Source organism: Oncorhynchus nerka, linkage group LG22, assembly GCF_034236695.1.
Source record: "Oncorhynchus nerka isolate Pitt River linkage group LG22, Oner_Uvic_2.0, whole genome shotgun sequence".
In the NCBI taxonomy this organism is placed as follows: domain Eukaryota; kingdom Metazoa; phylum Chordata; class Actinopteri; order Salmoniformes; family Salmonidae; genus Oncorhynchus; species Oncorhynchus nerka.
The window spans coordinates 87224219-87245387 of record NC_088417.1 but is presented as its reverse complement, the minus strand read 5'-3'; the positions used below and the strand labels follow the sequence as shown (position 1 = coordinate 87245387).

At 41.5% G+C, this 21169-nt stretch overlaps 1 protein-coding gene across 1 annotated transcript in view; it reads left to right on the top strand.

Moving 5' to 3' along the window:
* The first annotated feature begins 2492 nt into the window (after positions 1-2492).
* The window catches only part of fam169ab (family with sequence similarity 169 member Ab), a 36817-nt gene continuing 18140 nt past the window's right edge, over positions 2493-21169 (top strand). The window contains exons 1-6 of the mRNA XM_065007530.1: positions 2493-2678; positions 14767-14903; positions 14988-15087; positions 15373-15458; positions 16188-16359; positions 17923-18102. Of these exons, the coding sequence (XP_064863602.1) occupies positions 14769-14903; positions 14988-15087; positions 15373-15458; positions 16188-16359; positions 17923-18102 (673 nt within the window). The 5' untranslated portion in view covers positions 2493-2678; positions 14767-14768. The remainder of the gene's footprint in view (positions 2679-14766; positions 14904-14987; positions 15088-15372; positions 15459-16187; positions 16360-17922; positions 18103-21169) is intronic.

Below are 21169 nucleotides of genomic sequence, written 5' to 3'. Positions count from 1 at the left end.
TATGGGGACTTTTTAACATGATAATTAAGTTTCCAGGGGGCGCCGACATCAACTCAACTGTTAAATTTTTTTTTTGCTCTTTGCTAAGAAGCAATTCATTTAATTTTAATTGAAAACAATTACAAAACTGTATTTCATTGTTACCAATAAATGGTTTGATATTGATATAAAAACGTCTGCATTGGATCTCTATCACTTTAGTAAAATAATTTACTAAAGTGATATCATTAACTATTTTGCTCAATGTTATTTCCTTTATTTAAATTGAGTAGCACCACGTGACACTTTTTATTGAAGACACCAAATTATCAATGGAAACCTCAAATGAATGGGATACTAAAAGGTTGTCATTAGCTAATGATTTCCTTTAAAATAGACTCCTCCCCGATAAAAGCTGGTCCCTGGAGAGAATGCTGAAGGTCCTTGTAAATCTGTGTAATGACTGATATTTCAACGCAGTAACACCAATAACAAACCCAAGGACACACATTATACAAGTAGAAAATATGTATTTGAATAGCCTTTGTTTTTATTGATCAATACAATACATTAAATACTTTTGTTCACTTTTTAGCATTCAAAATAATAGATATCTCTCAATACCCAAAACATGTCACTACAACTCTACACGTCACTACTGGGACAAGTCAATTTGCTTACCCTAAGTACATTAATCAATGCATAAACATAAAGTTATGCCGTATAAAGGACTTGCATTATGTTTTATCATTGATAAACAGTTGAATATAAACAAAAACACATGTATGATGTGTAACTATTTGTCATTTTAAAATGTTTTTCATGGTTGCAAAGGCAAATTCCACCGCAATTCAAGAATGACCCAGCAATCAATGGGGTATAGTCAGTCTGGGAACTGAACCAGCAACCAACCAATAACAGTGAAAGCGCACCACACCTAGGCTACCTGTACCATATTGGCAGAGTTGTGTAGGTTACAGTTACTAGTCACCTGTCCAAAATGGTTAGTAGTAATGTAACTTTGTAAGGCTACCTGTACCATATTGGCAGAGTTGTGTAGGTTACAGTTACTAGTCACCTGTCCAAAATGGTTAGTAGTAATGTAACTTTGTAAGGCTACCTGTACCATATTGGCAGAGTTGTGTAGGTTACAGTTACTAGTCACCTGTCCAAAATGGTTAGTAGTAATGTAACTTTGTAAGGCTACCTGTACCATATTGGCAGAGTTGTGTAGGTTACAGTTACTAGTCACCTGTCCAAAATTGTTAGTAGTAATGTAACTTTGTAAATAAAATAATATACCAACGAACATTAATGGACAAACCTTTTCAGGAACTTCAGTATCCCTTGGCGTTGGGTAGCAGCAGCAGATTATTTCATCTTTATCCTGTGCCCAAACTCAGTAAGAATCGGATTACTTTCAGTTACTTTTGGATTACTTTCCCCAAAAGAGGCGTTAGAAGAAGACAAAAAGGAGCCATCGAACACATTTGGTGTGTCATCATAGTGGTCTCTGACTCATGTGAAACAAACTTAAACTTCCGCCTTTTTTCAATGCTGAATTGAATGTAATTGAGAAAACAGAAAATGTATTTTTTAGCAAACATCCTTTCAGAATTTAAACGTAATCCAAGAAGTAATCTAGTTTTTCAAAAGTATCCGTAATCTGATTACAATATTTTGCTGGTAAAGTAACTGATTACATTTTTTTGTATTCAGATTATGTCACTTTAATCATGTTTACATACTATTTTACCCACTTCATATGTATGTACTGTATTCTAGTCAAGGTTCATCCTATATACTGTAACTACTGCTGTACACAATTGTTCCATTCGTATACTGGCCGTTATGTCTATGCACACCATCATATACATATATATATATATATATATTCCGCACTCTGACATTGCTCATTCTAATATTTTGTATATTTCCTAATTTTGGGATTTGCATGTATTGTTTTGTATTGTTAGGTATTACTGCACAGCTGGAGCTGGAACATAAGCATTTCGCTACACTCGGGATAACAACTGCAAAATATGTGTATGCAACCATTTGCTGTACTCCTTAACCCTATGTGGGACACAGGACAGACCACTTTGCTGTACTCCTTACCCCTATGTGGGACACAGCAGACCACTTTGATGTAAGGCTCCATACCTTGTAGCCTAGCCTAAAGGCTACCTTTGTTGCTTGTCTGAAAACGGAAGAGAAGTCGTTTCTTACCGCTTTGACTCTATCTACTGTTCAATGCTTTGTGGATTTATAAAGCACCAGTATAACACACACACACATGTATGTGAATAAACGATATGTAGCCTAGGATTACTTAAAATAAATGTTTTTAGGATATCAGAGTGATTGCAAATCAAGTTATATATCAAGAGATATAAAGCCACTATAAATACCTATAATCATGTACTTTGCTCTCATAATGTTCTGAATAAATATTTGAGTAGGCCTGTCTTACTGTGGTCCCTGGTTGGTTATGTTGGTAGAACGTTTGCCTTGCGCGATCTGGCAAATTCTCTCTGTCCCAGCAGGCAATGCACACACGGAGAGCGTACGCAGTGTTCACAGGCTAGGACAAGCTAGCAACGGAGGCGTGTGTGCTTTTCAAAACATTCAAGAAATAAAACCTATAGTTTATCCAAAAGAAGTCAAAGAAACAGGCTACGTGTCATCAACAGGATTAGGTGAGTTTCCTATCATTTCACGTGCACAGTGTATTTTATATTGGAGATTGCCGGAGTGCTTGGAGCCCTGAAACACGCTGCGTGGGATGGATGTTCGGTGCTGGCGCTGGTTCGGCCCTGCTGATGAGTAAGCATCACTTTGGACAGGATTACAGGAAGGCTCGCTAAGAACAGCTTACATTCTCTTTTATATACATGTAGGTGTTGTTTCTGTTAAACATTTGTTTGGTCAAATATGTTTGGATAGGGCCTGTGTTTTCACTAGCGGCGGCATCCAAGAGCACGGTCAGGAATTTGGGAATGAAATATTGAGTATCAGGGTGAGGTGTGCTGTGGGGAATGAGGATTCTCTTAACATTTTGTACAAAGTTATTGTTCACCTCACCTGGGTTACTAGGAAATATTGCATTTCGCATAGTGTTTGCTTGATGAACTTCGATATATGTAGTGGCAAGTTTTTGCTGAGTATGCCCTATACCGCCACGCCCCCTCCTACTCTTGCACATGTAACCTACTTTATTAGAGATCCTACAGTTGATGTGTTTGTGCGTTATTAGGTTCGACTTTTTAAAACATTTATTTAACCTTTATTTAAGGACCTCAACAAGACCATCTTATTTCTTGACATTAAAATATTGTTTACTTCGTTGCACTGTTTGCGGTAGTTGACAGTAGGTTACAGTGGTGTAGCAATATGCCCCCCACCCCCCCGGGTACAGGTAGTATTGTCTGGTTATTTGTCTGTGAAGACTGAGAGAGATGGAAAGGGGAAAGACTGAATGTTTTTGTGGGTTTCCAAAAGCGATGTGCCTTCCACGTCGCTGGTGATGTGCCTTCCACGTCGCTGGTGATGTGCCTTCCACGTCGCTGGTGATGCTGCCTGATCGGTGGTGTTTGGGTTTGTGAGGGCAGATGGGGCCATCATGCTTCTCTGACATGAGGTAGGCAGTGAATGTCAGAACAGACAAACGCATTAGAATGTTGCTTATATCTATGTAATATTTTAACGTATAGCCCAGAGTCTCTATGGGTAGGAGGGAAGACCCATAGGGTTGAGCTGGCCCTACCACTACCCAGCCAGAGGAGGCTGTATGTGGGGTAGAGGGGAGACCCATAGGGTTGAGCTGGCCCTACCACTACCCAGTCAGAGGAGGCTGTATGTGGGGTAGAGGGAAGACCCATAGGGTTGAGCTGGCCCTACCACTACCCAGCCAGAGGAGGCTGTATGTGGGGTAGAGGGGAGACCCATAGGGTTGAGCTGGCCCTACCACTACCCAGCCAGAGGAGGCTGTATGTGGGGTAGAGGGAAGACCCATAGGGTTGAGCTGGCCGTACCACTACCCAGTCAGAGGAGGCTGTATGTGGGGTAGAGGGAAGACCCATAGGGTTGAGCTGGCCCTACCACTACCCAGTCAGAGGAGGCTGTATGTGGGGTAGAGGTGAGACCAGCGGGGGAGTAGAGGGTAAAGGTTTGGATGAAGAATATTACGCTTCGTCAGACATGACGGTTAAATAAACGTTAAATAAAAAAATATTAAAAAAAACATGAGTGATTGAAAACACACGGTTATCAGCTATCTATCTCCCAGAGAAGGGGTGTGTGAGAATATGTATGGAAAGCAATCCATTATGTTACAGCAAGCATATTTTAGTCTATAACTCTGTATATGTGTGTATATTGAAACAAGCTAAATTGCTCTTTGATTTTGCACCTCCACATTTGCCTGTCTGAGTGCACACACACACTATTTACGGTTTGTGCGTGGTGGGTAATCCTACATCTGCTGTGACATCACACATTGTATACGTACCTAGGAGCCAGCTCTGAGGCCCCGATTGGGTGTCTGTTTCCTGCACTACCCCTATTACTATTACCATCATTAGGTAATGTACAGTTGATGTCGGGAAGTTTACATACACTTTGGTTGGAGTCATTAAAACTAGTTTTTCAACCACTCCACAAATTTCTTGTTAACAAACTATAGTTTTGGCAAGTCGGTTAGGACATCTACTTTGTGCATGACACAAGTAATTTTTCCAACAATTTTTTACAGTCAGATTATTTCACTTATTCACTATCACAATTCCAGTGGGTCAGAAGTTTACATACACTAAGTTGACTGCCTTTAAACAGCTTGGAAAATGCCCAAAAATTATGTCATGGCTTTAGAAGCTTCTGATAGGCTAATTCACATAATTTGAGTCAATTGAAGGTGTAGCTGTGGATGTATTTCAAGGCCTATTTCCAAATGCCTGAAGGTACCACATTCATCTGTACAAACAATAGTACGCAAGTATAAACACCATGGGACACCACAGCCTACAAACCTGACTCAGTTACACCAGCTCTGTCAGGAGGAATGGGCCAAAATTCACCCAACTTATTGTGGGCAGCTTGTGGAAGGCTACCTGAAACGTTTGACCCAAGTTAAACAATTTGAAGGCAGTGCTATCAAATGCTAATTGAGTGTGTGTACACTTCTGACCCACTGGGAATGTGATGAAAGAAATAAAAGCTGAAATAAATAATTCTCTCTACAAATATTCTGACATTTCACATTATTAAAATAAAGTGATGATCCTAACTGACCTAAAACAGGGAATTTTTACTAGGATTAAATGTCAGGAATTGTGAAAACTGAGTTTAAATGTATTTGGCAAAGGTGTGTAAACTTCCGACTTCAACTGTATGCTACACGTGCACACACGCATGTACAGCCGGACACACACACACGTAGTGCGAGCCAAGGGTTAACTACAGCGGGTACAGTGCCTTCGGAAAGTATTCAGACCCCCTGATTTCCCCCCCCCACACATTTTGTTAGGTTACAGCCTTATTTTAAAATTGATTAAAGTTTTTCTCATCAATCTACACACAATACCCCATAATGACAAAGCAAAAACAGGTTTTCAGAAATGTTTGCAAATGTGTATATATATATATTTTTTTAAACTTTAGTATTCAGACCCTTTACTCAGTACTTTGTTGAAGCACATTTGGCAGTGACTACAGCCTCGAGTCTTCTTGGGTAGGATGCTAAAAGCTTGGCACACCTGTATTTTGGGAGTTTCTCCCATTCTCCTCTGCAGATCCGCTCAAGCTCTGTCATGTTGGATGAGGAGCGTTACTGCACAGCTATTTTCAGGTCTCTTCAGAGATGTTCGATCAGGTTCAAGTCCGGGCTCTGGCTGGGCCACTCAAGGACATTAGGAAGCTTGTCGTGAAGCCACTCCTGTGTTGTCGTTGCTGTGGGTCATTGTCCTGTTGGAAGGTGAACCTTTGCCCCAGTCAGGTCCTGAGCGCTCTGGAGCAGGTTTTCATAAAGGATCTCTCTGTACTTTGCTCCATTCATCTTTGCCTCGACCCTGACGAGTCTCCCAGTCACTGCCGCTGAAAAACATCCCCACAGCATGATGCTGCCACCCATACTTCACTGTAGGGATGGTTCCAGGTTTCCTTCAGATGTGATGCTGGGCATTCAGTCCAAACAGTTCAATTTTGGTTTCAGTTTGACCACAGAATCTTGTTTCTCATGGTCTGAGTGTCCTTTAGGTGCCTTTTGGCAAACTCCAAGCGGGCTGTCGTGTGGCTTTTACTGAGGAATGGCCACTCTACCATAAAGGCCTTATTTGGAGTGTTCAAGAGATTGTTGTCCTCCTGGAAGGTTCTCCCATCTCCACAGGGGAACTCTAGAGTGCTGTCAGAGTGTTGACCATCGGGTTGTTGGTCACCTCCCTGACCAAAGCCCTTCTCCCCCGATTGATCAGTTTGGCTGGGCTTCCAGCTCTACAAAGAGTCTTGGTGTTTACACATTTCTTCCATATACGAATGCTGGAAGCCCTTCCCCAGATCTGTGCCTCAACACATCCTCTCTTTGAGCTCTATGAACAATTCCTTCCACCTCATGGCTTTTTTGGATTTTGCTCTGACATGCACTGTCAACTGTGGGACCTTTTATATAGACATGTGTGCCTTTCCAAATCATGTCCAATTTAAGTTACCACAGATGGACTTCGATCAAGTTGTAGAAACATCTCAAGGATGATCAATGGGAACAGAATGCACCTGAGCTCAATTTCGTGTCTCATATCAAAGGGTCTGAATACTTAAGTAAATAAGGTATTTCAGATTTAGCATTTTTTATACATTTGCGTAACATTTCTCAACCTGTTTTTGCTTTGTTATTATGGGGTATTGTGTGTGGATTGCAGAGGATGTTTTTTGTTTATTTCATCAATTTTAGAATTAGGCTGTAACAAAAAGTCAAGGGGTCTGAATACTTTCCGAAGGCAATGTTTGTGCATTTGATAGGCATACTCTGAGCTTTCATTTCTATTTGGATGTTCCTGATGGCCAATTTGGATTGGCTGTTTTCGTGTCATTAGTGTGGTGTTATTTTGGTCTCTGCTGATATGAAGATGAGTCTCATGAGTTCACATACTACACTGCATACAATCACTTACACACAGTTCTTCCCCATTTTGGCGTCCAGTTCCATACAATAACAACGGTAGGTTTTCCTCAACAAATTGAGAAAAGAAGAACCTACTGTAGTTAGGCAGAGTTTATATCCTTCTTGTTAACTCCCCATTTCGCTGGTGTGACAGTAGTGTGTAACATGGTAGAAACCAGGAGCAAAACAAAATGTCAGCAGGGCAGGTGTTAACACCACACCGCCACCCTGGCCTAAAGGCTTCTGCATGTTTTGGTTCGGCTGGTGCCAAGCCCAACTCTTGTTACTGAACCGAACGTATACACCCTTAAAAGACCTTAGCTTGAAAAAAAAAACACAGTAGTACGGTTTGTCCGTCTTGAGATGTTGTAGCCTGTATATACTTCCTCAAAATAGTCGGAATGAATGTAAGATAATTCATTCCGACTATTCATGACAGTTTTGACGTTTTTGCCAATGAGCTCAGTCGTGCAATTTTACTTCAAACTAAGATGTTTGGTGCAGTATTTCTCAAGTGAAAACATTTGCGGTCATCTATCGTTGAATGACGACAAACACTCACTTCATGGAAGTACTGTTGACCAATGAACGAGACAGTCGTGAAGAGGGCCGAACAAAGCCTATTCCCCCACAGGAAACTAAAAAGATTTGGCATGGGTCCTGAGATCCTCAAAGGGTTCTACAGCTGCAACATCGAGAGCATCCTGACCGGTTGCATCACTGCCTGGTACGGCAATTGCTCGGCCCCCGATCGCAAGGCACTTCAGGGGGTAGTGCGTACGGCCCAGTACATCACTGGGGCAAAGCTGCCTGCCATCCAGGACCTCTACACCAGGCGGTGTCAGAGGAAAGCCCTAAAAATTTTCAAAGACCCCAGCCACCCCAGTCATAGACTGTTCTCTCTACTACCGCATGGCAAGCAGTACCGGAGTGCCAAGTCTAGGACAAAAAGACTTCTCAACAGTTTTTACCCCTAAGCCATAAGACTCCTGAACAGGTAATCAAATGGCTACCCGGACTATTTGCATTGTGTGTGTCCCCCCCCCAACCCCTCTTTTTACGCTGCTGCTATTCTCTGTTTATCATATATGCATAGTCACTTTAACTATACATTCATGTACATACTACCTAAATTGGCCTGACCAACCAGTGCTCCCGCACATTGGCTAACCGGGCTATCTGCATTGTCCCACCACCTGCCAACACCTCTTTTTACACTTCTCCTACTCTCTGTTCATCATATATGCATAGTCACTTTAACGATACCTACATGTACATACTACCTCAATCAGCCTGACTAACAGGTGTCTGTATATAGCCTTGCTACTAACAGGTGTCTGTATATAGCAGGTGTCTGTATTAGCCTACTAACAGGTGTCTGTATATAGCCTTGCTACTAACAGGTGTCTGTATATAGCCTTGCTACTAACAGGTGTCTGTATATAGCCTTGCTACTAACAGGTGTCTGTATATAGCCTTGCTACTAACAGGTGTCTGTATATAGCCTTGCTACTAACAGGTGTCTGTATATAGCCTTGCTACTCTTTTTTTCAAATGTCAACTGTTGTTTTATTTCTTTACTTACCTACACACACACACATACTTTTTTTCCCCCCACCATTGGTTAGAGCCTGTAAGTAAGCATTTCACTGTAAGATTTACACCTGTTGTATTCGGCGAACGTGACAAATACACTTTGATTTGATGAAGAGGATTAGAATTCAGGTACCAACATTTGGTTTGCCTTGGGAAGAAAATTGTGTGCACGAACAGCCGAAGACAAATGACAAATATCCTTCCCGGAGATGAAAATTAACAAACATATCAGTGGCATCATGATATATGCACAAACTGTGTCAGATGTGAAGCATGGGGACACCTAAAGGAACACACGGCAGGTTTTAACACCCCTCCTTCACCCTGTTCCAATGGACCACAGGCCGGGGTGTTAAAACCTGCCCTAACTGAACATACAGCAAAGGTCTGGAATTTCCAGGCTGGAATGCCATGGTAATGTTCTGTGGGTGGGGCGCTGTTCAGAGAGAGTGAGTGTGGGGTTGTTTGGTGTTTCTGATGTGGGTGTTGGGTTGTTTGTGTGTGCGTGTGCAAGATCGACATGTTTACCTCGAACTTGGATCATATAGGCGGGGCGCTGAGCCCTCCAAGGCAATAGGCAGTAGTGACACATGCCAGCTCAAACTGGTTGCAACCAAATGATTCTGATCAAGAAAAGAGCTTGGGGGATAGAGTGCAGACTTGTAGAGCAGCTGGCTGCAGGGAAGGTAGGGCACTATTCTTTTTCCCCTGATTCCCTTTCATTTTTTACAAAATTCGTCCTCACTGTTTTGTTTTTCCAGGTATCTGTTTCCCCCAGTTTTGAACACCCCCCCCCCCCCCCCCACACACACACACACACACACTTTCCCCAAGTCAAGCAAACTATCCTGGAGTGGCAATTAGGCTACCTGTCCTTTTGTTAGTATAGATGTCTGGACAGGTCAATCCCATGACAACAAGTGTAAACCAGAACATTGATGGCATATTTTGAGTACTTGCCAGCAACGGCTGAGGCTTGTCCTCTATTCTGGTTCTGAATGTGATTTTTACTCCAGCAGACATGGAGTCCCTTCCTTGTGGACTGTCCACAGCAGGCACATCTCCCATCTCAACCTGTGTGAGAAATAAAGGAAAATGGGACCAGGAAATGTTTATTCATTTGAAATAAACAAAGGAGAACACACTTGAAGGTCATAATAGCTGTTCTGTTTTAGTGGCATGCTGTTATCTATTACATAGCTAAAACTAAGTCAAGTCAATTTATTAGTTTCTCAAGGTTGTGGAAATTGTACAATTATTTAGGAAAGTAGTTGAATGAAGCTGAATAAAGACATAATGGCACCACTCAATTTTGAATAATGAAAAAAGAACAGAGCATAGTTTTTAGAGCAGTTGTACTCCTGCTATTCTTAGGATTTGAGGAGTGCATTCAAAAGGATGTAATGGATGACAGGCCTGTACATTTTCTCGTGGACAGGCTATCACATATTATCATCAGAAAAGCTAGCTACAATTTAATCATCAGATAATGTTATATTATCATCTTTCCCCCATTGCACTTTGTGCTGGTGGGCATTGAATGCCCATTGATGGGACTGCTATATCCCGCAGGAAACATCCCATCTTGGCTTGGCAATTTTATGCTCTCATAATAGTCTCTGGGTAAAAAAAACTCTGAGCAAACTTCATTGAATAAAAATATAAATGCAACAATTTAAAAGATTTTACTGAGTTCCAGAACCAGTCAAAAGTTTAGACACACCAACTCATTCAAGGGTTTTTCTTTATTTTTACTATTTTCTACATTGTGGAATAATAGTGAAGACATCAACTATGAAATAACACACACAGAATTATGTAGTAACCCAAAAAGTGTTAAATAAATCAAAATATATTTGAGATTCTTCAAATAGCCACACTTTGCCTTGACAGCTTTGCACACTCTTGACATTCTCTCAACCAGCTTCATGAGGTAGTCACCTGGAATGCATTTCAATTAACAGGTGTGCCTTGTTAATTTGTGGAATTTATTTCCTAAAATGCGTTTGAGCCAATCAGTTGATGTTGTGACAAGGTAAGGGTTGTATACAGAAGATAACCCTATTTGATAAAAGACCAAGTCAATATTATGGCAAGAACAGCTCAAATAAGCAAAGAGAAATGACAGTCCATCATTACTTTGACTGACCTTCATGTCTTAATCTGGAAAATGTCAAGAATTTTAAACTTCAAGTGTAGTCGCAAAAACCATCGAGCGCTATGATGAAACTGGCTCTCATGAGGACCGCCACTAGAAAGGAAGACCCAGCGTTAACTCTGCTGCAGAGGATAAACTCATTAGTTACCAGCCTCAGAAATAAATGCTTCACAGAGTTCAAGTAACAGACACATCTCAACATCAACTGTTTAGAGGAGACTGCGTGAATCAGGCCATGGTCGAAATGTGCAAAGAAACCACTACTAAAGGACACCAAAGTAAGAAGACTTGCTTGGGCCAAGAAACACAAGCAATGGACATTAGATCGGTGGAAATCTTGAAGTTTGTGAAAGTCACAGCTGCAAGGTAAAAATATTGCTTTGGATAACCAATGGCAGTCTTAACTCTTCTTCTGTGGGGTTTATCATTGATGTATTCTTCTCAAACATTGCTTACTTGATATCTAGCAAACTCATTCAAAACTGTCCAGCTGTGTTGACACTTGCGCACAGCCTATCCTTGTGCCAGCTATCACATTGCATTAATGAAATGCTTAGTTCTGAGAAAATAGTTCCAAAAATAAATGTTTTTCCAACAACTATAATCAAAATATTCTAATTTCATATATACTTGTAAAGAATACTTAGAGTACCAAGTGCTAACCCCCCAGCTTTTTAGTAGTTAGGTCTTTTTCCCTGCTTTTGAGGGGAGCTGGCTAGTAGATACCCACAGACTTCCAGCTAAGATAACAATATGCTACCTTTTTTAACTTCCTTCAAACTGCATGATGAGACATAAAAATGGTATCCATGAGTCCGTCTGACTCTGGGCAAGTAGAGAATTACCCAAAATACAGACTTATCCCTTTAAACCACATCAGGAAACCAATTTTGAGGTCTGTGTGTAGTACCCATTTTAATTCCGGTGTGCACCAGCAAAAGGCTGTAGTTTAGTAGTGTTTTTGTAGTGCACAGGTGATGGTAGAATTTGCAAAACAAATACCCATTGGACTGATGCAAATAATCCTATCATTCTGCCAGGTAAGCATAGGCTACTTTTTGTAGTTAGATGCACTATGCAGATATCGCTCCGTCATTTCCTGGTTGCTAAATTTCTGATTTGTCTAATTTCAGTTTGTGACAAAACAAGAAAGTATAGTGTACAGAATCATTCAAAATGTAATTTTAAATACTTTTAGTTGATTCCCTACTAAGTTCAATGCAATTATGAATTTTGTTGAATTCCATTTTAATGTCTGTATTGCATGATTCCGTCCACGTTCTCCTCATCACAGATTTTATTAGGGCCCTAGAAAGGTAGTGGGGGCTCAAGGCTGCCTCAAGGTGGCCTATAGGGAAAAGTAACTAACGTTTACACAGTAATGTCATGAAGCACAGTAACATCCAAAATATCTGTTTTCTGAGAGAACGTTTATCTATTACTATGGTTACCACCAACGTCCCATATTCTAGCTCCTGTCACATACACAGATCGAGCACTGGGTGAACCGCAGAGGAACACTTGCTTAAGGGCACATTGGCAGTAGATAGTCAAGTCTTCTCTCTAATTGTAATCCTCCCCAACTGCCGGTTTGGAGACTCATTCAGAGAGCGAGAAGCAGTTAGTCTGCTTTCTAACCCCCTGGAGGAATAGACTAGTCAGGATCGAGGGAAAGATCAATGGAGCAAAGTACAGAGAGATCCTTGATGAAAACCTGCTCCAGAGTGCTCAGGACCTCCGACTGGGGTGAAGGTTCAGCTTCCAACATGACAACGACCCTAAGCACACTGCCAAGACAACACAGGAGTGGCTTCGGGACAAGTCTCTGAATGTCCTTGAGTAGCCTAGCCAGAGCCCGGTCTTTTCCATTTGATCATCGTTGAGATGTTTCTACAACTTGATTGGAGTCCACCTGTGGCAAATTCAATTGATTGGACATGATTTGGAAAGGCACACACCTGTCTATATAAGGTCCCACAGTTGATAGTGCATGTCAGAGCAAAAACCAAGCCATGAGGTCGAAAGAATTGTCCGTAGAGCTCAGAGACTGGATTGTTTTGAGGCACAGATGTGGGGAGGAGTACCTTTTAAAAATGAAAAATAATAATAATTAAAAGGCACAACTCCTGCTTGGAGTTTGTCAAGAGGCTCCTAAAGGACTCTGACAATGAGAAACATTTATTCTCTGGTATGATGAAACCAAGATTGAACTCTTTGGCCTGAATGCCAAGTGTCAGGTCTGTAAGAAACTTGGCACCATCCCTACAGTGATGCATGGTAGTGGCATCATCATGCTGTGGGTATGTTTTACAGCAGCAGCGACTCCGAGACTAGTCAGGATCGAGGCAAAGATGAACAAAGCAAAGTACAGAGACAAACCTGCTCCAGCGAGCTCAGGACCTTGGACTGGGGCAAAGGTTCACCTTCCAACAGGACACCGACCCTAAACACACATCGAAGACAATGCAGGAGTGGCTTCGGGAAAAGTTTCTGAATGTCCTTGAGTGGCCCAGCCAGAGCCCAGACTTGAATCCAATCTAACATCTCTGGAGAGACCTGAAAATAGCTGTGCAGCAATGCTCCCCATCTAACCTGACAGAGCTTGAGAGGATTTGCAGAGAAGAATGGGAGAAACCCCCAAACACAGGTTTGCCAAGCTTGTAGCCTCATACCCAAGAAGACTCGCGGCTGTAATCACTGCCAAAGGTGCTTCAACATATTACTGAGTAAAGGTTCTGAATACTTATAAAATGTGATATTTCAGTTTGTAGACATTTTTGCAAATGTATTAAAAATAACAAACCATGTTTTTGCTTTGTCATTACGGGGTATTGTGTGTAGATTGAGGGGGAAAAAAACATTTTAATACATTTTAGAAGAAAAATGTGGATAAAATCACGGTCTGAATAGTTTCCGAATACACTGCATATGACATTTAGCAGACGCTTTTATCCAAAGTGACTTACTTACAGTCATGCGTGCATACATTTTTACAATGGGTGGTCCCGGGTATCGAACCCACAAGTGCCGAGCTCTACCGACTGAGCTCCGGAGGACCACGGATGGAAATGGCATGTCCTATTTGTAGTCCATGTTGAGGGTTTTATATGTAGGGTGCGTTTGTAAATTCACTCTGGCTATCTACTCTGATTTTCAGAGCACTCTCATCTGAGTGTGACAGAGCTCAGAATAATAGATGCATTTCCAAATGTGCAATACCCTGAATATGACCGGTGGCAGTAAACGTTTCCAAAACGTCAGTCAGCAGCACAGTTGATCACCAATGCTCTAAATAACATAACCTCCCGTCTAGCTCTGCTAGGGCGAGTAAAATGGTCAGAGTGAGGTGTTTTCTCATTTGTGTCTGGAAATGCTAGTAAGCTAGCCAACTTTTAGCCACTTAGCTTGGGTTCTTGACTGTCGTTATGAGGTCAAAATGTTCAGATGAACCCAACGCTCCAAGAGCTGCTCTGACATTACAAACGGGACAATCTAACCAAGCTCTGAACACACTCTGGCACACCGTGAATTTAAGACACCCATAGGTGTTCTATAAGTCAGTTTGTTTCTTCCAGGGAGGGCAGCATTGGAAGTGTCACTGAAGTGTTGATTTCATAGTAACATCAGAATAGCATGGTTTTATTGTGCAGTCCTTGTCTGATTGGACATTGTGTAATTCCATTTGGATTGATTGGGTTTATTTTGGGAATGATGAGGACAAGGCATTGGGCCTAGAGGAAAACAGAATACAGGTACCAAGTGTTGCTTGTGTAAAAGGAATCATTCCCCCTGTGTGTTAGTGATAGACGTGATAGACTTGTGTATTTTGTTTGGCATGTTGAGTGACTCTGACCACTGACATGTGACCCCTGCCCTGTAGGGATGGAGTTCCCTGTGGACGTGTTGGGATCAGTGAGACATGAGGAGGAGGAGCAGGCAGCAGAGGGCTACATGACCCAGCTACGATACATCATCCCCGACAAGGCCGAGAGCTTTACCCTGCCCAGCCACAGAATGGTAGTCACACAAACACACCTACAGTACTACATGCATGGTTTGTTTAATTGACTCTAACCCCATGTCTCTCTGGCTCTCCCTCAGATCTGTATCAGTCTGTGTAACGTTGGTTTAGTTCCCATCTATGGAGGAGACCTGAAGCATAAGATTCTGGCCCTGTTCGCCCCAGAGGACCAGCTCACAGGTACATCCCTCCCTCAGCACAGAACGAGTCTCTAGCCTCTTGTCTGTCCGTTGATACAGTCACAGTGTAAAGCTGGTCGTTTCCACCACATAGATGGATGTAAGCTCTTTTATTTAAAGCTACAAGCTTACACACATCAGATCGAAAAGTTTCATGTCTGGGGGTTTATATTTTACAGAGATACGTTTGGATTCTAACCAGATGTCATACTCATCTAACTCTAATTCTCTGTCCCCCCTCTCTCTCTCTCTCTCTCTCTCTCTCTCTCTCTCTCTCTCTCTCTAGCGGTAGCTTTGTTTCTGGCGGGTCAGTGGTGGTCTGTCGAGGACATCCTCAGAACCTCCGACCCCTCCAGAACTGGCCTCCTCAAGGTTCACAAACTGCAACACATACAACACGAGATGATTGTTGAGTTGACACATCGAGAAACATAAAGCTAGCACATTGAAACACACAAACACAAGGTGTCACATACCGACTCTGTAGAGGTAGGATATTGGGTTTGTCTATCTGGTGTGAGGAGAGGCTCAGTCTGACGGGATATGAGGGAGGACACACAGGATCCTACAACAACATGACTGAGCGCACACAGACACAAACTAACCTGGCATGTTTATGCATAATGACATTGTTTTGAACAGCATCTCAACTTCTGCATGTGTTGTGTGTGTGTTTCTGTCAGTTTGCCCAGCAAATGGTTCTGATTAGCATCGAACAATAGAGAAACACTCAGCGTGCACATGTACAGACAGACACACATACTGGTGGGAAGTGTGTTACGGTGGTATACAACTAGGAGCAGTGTTCAGGGTCATGATCCAAACCCACAGTTAAATGTCAGTTCTATTCTGTTTGGCAGAGCTACAGAGCTGTAAAAACAGTCACTTCCAACATTTACGTGGAAGGTGAAAGACTACTTATGCCATGTACTGAGCCAAGGTACTTCTGATTCACGTGTGTCCTACTAGAGTGCATGTCAATTGAGCAGAGAGGAAAGTGTGTTCAGTGTGTTTCATGTAAACACTTCAGAGGAGAGTTGTGTGTGTGTGTTACCTTAACATTTCATTAAGTGACAGTCTTTATCTGTGTGTGTGTCCCAGGTGAGGAGTCTTGGTGAACGGATCGTCCTGTACATTCTGAACCGTATCGTGTACCGCGTGGGTGAGATAGACAAACCTGAGGTGCCCTTCCTGTGCCACGGACAGAACCACTTCGCCAAGCTCCTTTGGAAGGATGGACACGCTGTCGGTTTCTACTCTGTCAAACCCAAAGGTTTTTGTCAGGTCAAACTGTCACTGGTAGCGGTCATCTTTGGTTTCAAACCATACTGGTCTTATTTGATAGGTGAAGTTAGCTGGAGAGTTGGCACTGGACAGTACCCTTAACTTACACAAGGCTGTCCGTGACCCATAACCTCCTGAAGATGATTACTATAATGACAGACTTTATACATAGCATTAGTCAATCATGTCTCAATCAATTATAGCATACTTTCAAGTAGAGGTTGACCGATTATGATTTTTCAACACCGATATTGGAGAACCAAAAAAGCCGATACCGATTTAATAGGCTGATTTTTAAATTGATTTGTAATAATGACATTTACAACAATACTGAATTAACACTTATTTAAACTTAATATAATACATCAATAAAATCAATTTAGCCTCAAATAAATAATGAAACAATTTGGTTTAAATAATGTAAAAACAAAGTGTTGGAGAAGAAAGTAAAAGTGCAATATGTGCAATGTAAGAAAGCTAACGTTTCAGTTCCTTGCTCAGAACATGAGGACATATGAAAGCTGGTGGTTCCTTTTAACATGAGTCTTCAATATTCCCAGGTAAGAAGTTTTAGGTTGTAGTTATTATAGGACTATTTCCCTCTATACCATTTGTATTTCATTAACTTTTGACTATTGGATGTTCTTCTAGGCACTTTAGTATTGCCAGTGTAACAGTATAGCTTCTGTCACTCTCCTCGTTCCTCACTGGGCTCGAACCAGGAACACAACGACAACAGCCACCCTCGAAGCAGCGTTACCCATGCAGAGCAAGGGAAACAACCACCCCAAGGCTCAGAGCGAGTGACGTTTGAAACACTATTAGCGCGCGCTAACTAGCCAGCCATTTCACTTCGGTTACACCAGCCTCATCTCGGGAGTTGATAGGCTTGAAGTCATAAACAGCGCAATGCATGATGTACAACGAAGAGCTGCTGGCAAAAGGCACGAAAGTGCTGTTTGAATGAATGTTTCGCGTCTGCTTCTGCCTACCACCGCTCAGTCAGATACTTAGATACTTGTATGCTTGTATGCCTAGTCAGATTATACGCAACGCAGGACACGCTAGATAATATCTAGTAATATCATCAACCATGTGTAATTAACTAGTCATTATGATTGATGGTTTTTTATAAGAAATGTAATGCTAGCTAGCAACTTACCTTGGCTTACTGCATTCGCGTAACAGGCAGTCAGTCTCCCTGTGGAGTGCAACAGTCGTTATTGCGTTGGACTAGTTAACTGTAAGGTTGCAAGATTGGATCCCCCGAGCTGACAATGTAAAAATCTGTAATTCTGCCCCTGAACAAGGCAGTTAACCCACCATTCCTAGGCCGTCATTGAAAATCAGAATGTGTTCTTAACTGACTTGCCTAGTTAAATAAAGGATCAATAAAGGCGTTTAAAAAAAATCTGCAAAATCTGTGTCCAAAAATACAGATTTCCGATTGTTATGAACTCGAAATCGGCCCTAATTAATCAGCCATTCCGATTGATCAGTTGACCTCTACTTTCAAGGCATGAACTAACAGAATCTCTTCCTCTCTCTCCAGACAGCTTGTGTAATGGCTTTGTAACCCAACGCTACCAGCTGCCTGTTATGGACTCCATCTTTATCAGGAAGTGTCATCGTGGAAACCGTCATGGTCTGCAGATGCTGGAGGACTTTGTGGACTCTTTCAAAGATGACCAGCTCGGCCTGAAGTACCCTCTCTCTCTAACCATGTATAAAGGTTAGTGGTAGTAGTCTATCTATCTATTCAATTCAATGGGTTTTATTGGCATGGGAAACATGTGTTAACATTGCCAAAGCAAGTGAAGTAGAATAATATACAAAAGTAAAATGAACAGTAAACATTACACTCATAGAAGTTCCAAAAGAATAAAGACATTACAGATGTCATTTGTGTATGTATACAGTGTTGTAACGATGTTCAAATGATTAAAGTACAAAATGGAAAATAAACAAACATAAATATGGGTTGTATTTACAATGGTGTTTGTTCTTCACTGGTTGCCCTTTTCTTGTGGCAACAGGTCACAAATCTTGCTGCTGTGATGGCATACTGTTGTATTTCACCCAGTTGATATGGGAGTTTATCAAAATCGGGGATGTTTTCAAATTCTTTGTGGATCAGTTTGAAGTGCTTTTAAATTGCAGACTTGAATTTAGATGTAGCCAAAAAAATAGATATTTTCTGTATTTTCATTACCACTGGAAAGCGGCCCAGTTCTGCCCGACACGCATTAGTTGGTGTATTTCTCTGGACTTGTAGAATTTTTCGACAGAATTCTGCATGTAGGGATTCAATTGGATGTTTGTCCCACTTTTTAAAGTCCAGTTTATTGAGTTGGCCCCAAACCTCACTTCCGTAAAGAGCTATTGGTAGGATTACACTGTCAAATATTTTGGTCCAAATTCTAATTGGGATTTTGAGTAATTTCATTTTTATTGCGTACAATGCGCTGTGTCTGCTTTTTCTTTGAATGCATTCACTGCCATATTAAAGTCTCCCGATGCAGATATGGTCAAGACCAAGGTACGAGTCATTTTTTGTGTGTTCAATTATTGTGTTGTTCAGGGCAAATTTATATTTCTGACATCCTGGTTTTTTTCTGGAAAATCATGATTTTCATTTAGTTTTTTTATTTACTGCCAGGGCCCAATTTATGGCAATAATGCTCTAGAATGTTACGGTTCTGTTGAAGACCTTCTTTGGTTGGTGATAGAAGTACCAAATCATCAGCATATAGCAGGCATTTTTACCTCTGTGTGAAATAGTGTGAGTCCTGGGGCTGGAGACTGGACCAACATGTCTGCTAATTCATTGATATAAATGTTGAAAAGATTTGTTGAAAGGACTTGTTTATTAATTTGTGTGTATGTAGTGCGGTGGTGTTTATTAATGAGTGTGTGTATATATGTTCAGTAGTGAGGTGGTGTTTATTAATGTGTGTGTGTATATATGTTCAGTAGTGAGGTGGTGTTTATTAATGAGTGTGTGTATATATGTTCAGTAGTGAGGTGGTGTTTATTAATGAGTGTGTTTATTAATGAGTGTGTGTATATATGGTCAGTAGTGAGGTGGTGTTTATTAATGAGTGTGTTTATTAATGAGTGTGTGTATATATGTTCAGTAGTGAGGTGGTGTTTATTAATGTGTGTGTGTATATATGTTCAGTAGTGCGGTGGTGTTTATTAATGAGTGTGTGTATATATGTTCAGTAGTGAGGTGGTGTTTATTAATGAGTGTGTTTATTAATGAGTGTGTGTATATATGGTCAGTAGTGAGGTGGTGTTTATTAATGAGTGTGTTTATTAATGAGTGTGTGTATATATGTTCAGTAGTGAGGTGGTGTTTATTAATGTGTGTGTATATATGGTCAGTAGTGAGGTGGTGTTTATTAATGAGTGTGTGTATATATGGTCAGTAGTGAGGTGGTGTTTATTAATGAGTGTGTGTATATATGGTCAGTAGTGAGGTGGTGTTTATTAATTAGTGTATATATGGTCAGTAGTGAGGTGGTGTTTATTAATTAGTGTGTATATGTTCAGTAGTGCGGTGGTGTTTATTAATTAGTGTATATATGGTCAGTAGTGAGGTGGTGTTTATTAATTAGTGTGTGTATATATGGTCAGTAGTGAGGTGGTGTTTATTAATGTGTGTGTGTGTATATATGGTCAGTAGTGAGGTGGTGTTTATTAATTAGTGTGTGTATATATGGTCAGTAGTGAGGTGGTGTTTATTAATTAGTGTGTGTATATATGGTCAGTAGTGAGGTGGTGTTTATTAATTTGTGTGTATATATGTTCAGTAGTGTTTATTAATTTGTGTGTATAAATATGGTCAGTAGTGCGGTGGTGTTTATTAATTAGTGTGTGTATATGTGGTCAGTAGTGAGGTGGTGTTTAATTTGTGTGTGTATATGTGGTCAGTAGTGCGGGGGTGGACGTGTTTATTAATGTGTGTATAAGGTGTATATATGGTCAGTAGTGTGGTGTTTATTAATGAGTAAGGTGTATATATGGTCAGTAGTGCGGTGGTGTTTATTAATGGGTGTGAGGTGTATATATGGTCAGTAGTGAGGTGGTGTTTATTAATGAGTAAGGTGTATATATGGTCTAGTGCGGTGGTGTTTATTAATGAGTGTTACGAATCCCTTTTGGCCCGACAGTCTAGGGGGGGGATGGTAAATGAGACCCATTTAACATTTACATTTAAATGCTCTTATCCAGAGCGACTTACAAATTGGTGCATTCACCTTATGACATCCAGTGGAGCAGCCACTTTACAATAGTGCATCTAAATCTTTTAAGGGGGGGGGGTGAGAAGGATTACTTTATCCTATCCTAGGTATTCCTTAGAGGTGGGGTTTCAGGTGTCTCCGGAAGGTGACTCCGCTGTCCTGGCGTCGTGAGGGAGTTTGTTCCACCATTGGGGGGCCAGAGCAGCGAACAGTTTTGACTGGGCTGAGCGGGAACTGTACTTCCTCAGTGGTAGGGAGTCGAGCAGGCCAGAGGTGGATGAACGCAGTGCCCTTGTTTGGGTGTAGGGCCTGATCAGAGCCTGGAGGTACTGAGGTGCCGTTCCCCTCACAGCTCCGTAGGCAAGCACCATGGTCTTGTAGCGGATGCGAGCTTCAACTGGAAGCCAGTGGAGAGAGCGGAGGAGCGGGGTGACGTGAGAGAACTTGGGAAGGTTGAACACCAGACGGGCTGCGGCGTTCTGGATGAGTTGTAGGGGTTTAATGGCACAGGCAGGGAGCCCAGCCAACAGCGAGTTGCCGTAATCCAGACGG